This window comes from Pteropus alecto, unplaced genomic scaffold (genome assembly GCF_000325575.1).
Source record: "Pteropus alecto unplaced genomic scaffold, ASM32557v1 scaffold137, whole genome shotgun sequence".
NCBI lineage: Eukaryota > Metazoa > Chordata > Mammalia > Chiroptera > Pteropodidae > Pteropus > Pteropus alecto.
In genome coordinates this window covers 4356021-4358090 of record NW_006440135.1, presented here as the reverse complement: position 1 = coordinate 4358090, position 2070 = coordinate 4356021, and the positions used below count along the sequence as shown (strand labels likewise).

General features: G+C 60.9%; 1 protein-coding gene across 1 annotated transcript in view; it reads right to left on the bottom strand.

Moving 5' to 3' along the window:
* SLC12A7 (solute carrier family 12 member 7) overlaps positions 1-2070 on the bottom strand; it is a gene marked incomplete at its 5' end in the record, with an annotated part of 22892 nt that overhangs the window by 7427 nt on the left and 13395 nt on the right. The window contains 2 exons of the mRNA XM_025050506.1: positions 4-48; positions 1699-1885. Coding sequence (XP_024906274.1) covers positions 4-48; positions 1699-1885 — 232 coding nt within the window. The remainder of the gene's footprint in view (positions 1-3; positions 49-1698; positions 1886-2070) is intronic.

The following is a 2070-nucleotide window of genomic DNA, read 5'->3' as shown; positions in this document are numbered from 1 at the left end:
CTGGCAGAAGCCCTTGGTCTTCTCAGCACCCATCAGGGACCGGATGTTCTGGGGAGGGGTCGGGGGTCAGGACTGCAGCCCCATGGAGCCTGTGTGCCAGCCCCACCCACCCAGCTCCCGAGGGGCCTGGTGGAGGCCCTGGGGCCTGAACTCGGGACCTGGCAGGTACTTGTGTCTGCAGGAATGGAGTAACGCCCACCACTGCCCACACAGCTCGAGGCTATTCTTCCGATGCGATCCACGTCAACACAAAACACCCAGCATCTCATGGGGACATCTCGGGCTGTGCTGACCTCCTGGCTCATGGAGAACCCACCAAAACCTGTCATGCCCAACAACTCCCCTAAGACAGACTGGGCTTCCTGGGGTCAGGGGTGGGACACCGGGCACATGCCCCATGCCCCGTGATGTGCTGTTTCTGCCCGCTCGGCCATATGCCGCCCCCCCCAAGGGGGAGTCCGACACACAGTGACCAACATCGCGTGTGGACACTGCTCCTCCCCAGCCATGCTGACCAGCCCGCAGTGGCCAGGCTCAGGGCATCCTTTGGTCAGAGCTGGGAGCCACAGAGAAACACTCCCAGGTCCCAACACCAAGTGGCACTGCCTGTTGGACTTTAAAGTCACTCAGAATGGTGACCCCTCGATGCCTTGGATGGCTGCCTCCTGGAACAGGTGGTCTCTGCCACGCTGGCCCCACATTGCACTCTGGAGCTGGGGCCATCTTCTGTGTGAGTCTGCAGCTCTGCGGACACCGGCTTTTTGCGCCGGGGTGGACCGTGCCTGGGGTCTCAGCAGCACCCGGTTCAGACGACACAGGATGTGAGGGAGGGATCTGAGCGGCCGCATGAGACTCTGGGCCGAGTCGAGACTTGGGAGGGTGCTGGGGTGACATGAATGCGTCTCGCACATGATGCAGAAGTGCATTTTGGGGCCACAGAACAGACTATAGTGGGTTAACGGTGGCCCCCAAAGATATATCCACATCCTAGTCCCCAGAACCTGTGAACGTGGCCTTATTTGTAAAGGGGACTTTACAGATGTGATTAAGGACCTGACATGAGATCACCCTGAGTCCAGTGACAAGTGTCCTTGTAAGAGACAAAAGAGATACAAACGCGGGGGGAGAGTCACGTAAAGACAGAGCAGAGCCTGGAGAAGTGGCCAGAAGCCTAGGGACGCCTGGAGCCTGCAGCTGGGAGAGACGAGGGTCCGCCCTGCAACACCTTGATTTTGGACCTCTGGCCCCAGAACTGGGAAAGGATAAATCTGTTGTCGTTGGCTCCGTGTGTGGTCACTCGTCCCAGCTGCTGGAGCACACTCGTGCGAAGGCCAGCACCGCTCCCTCCGCCCCTGCCGAGCCCTCAGGGCCCCTGAGTGGGCCACCTCGGCAGCACACGGACCTCAGGCCACCACGCAGAGAGCGCAAATGTGGAAGGACATGGCATAGAAGCTGGGCTGTCACCAGGTCTGAGCTGAACGTCCTGGGCATCAGGGCCCACACCTTCCCGAGTGCAGCCGGCACTGTCTCTAAGGCCGGGCGTCGCCCACTGGGGCTTCTCAAGCAGGTTTGAGGCCTTCGCGTTTCGAATGCAAAGACCGTGGAGACGAGAGCTGGCAGCATGCGGCACACCTTGGCGCGTGGCCAAGCAGAAGTGGCCTGGCCCCACTGTCCCCTCCCAGCCCACGCGCCACCCACCTCCTCAGCCTGCTGGGCCTCTGCGTGCTTGTCCAGGTAGGTCCCCTCCAGCACGGAGCCCACGATGGTCAGGCCCTTGCCAGCCTTGAGCTGAGTGGTGAAGGAGAGCAGGCGGGGGTGCTTCACACGCTGCTCGGCATCCAGGTTCAGCATCACCAGCACCTGGGGCCTGTGCAGGGACAGCGGTTACCATGGCAGCCATCGCCACATGCTCGCCGGCAGACAGGTGAAAGGTGGACAGGTAAACAAGCGAGATGGGTGAGACAGGTGAACAGGTGGGACAGGTAAACAGGTAGGCTGGGTAAACAGGTGAAGCGGGGGGACAGGTAGGTAGGTAAGACAGGTGAAAAGGTAGGACAGGTGTAACAGGTA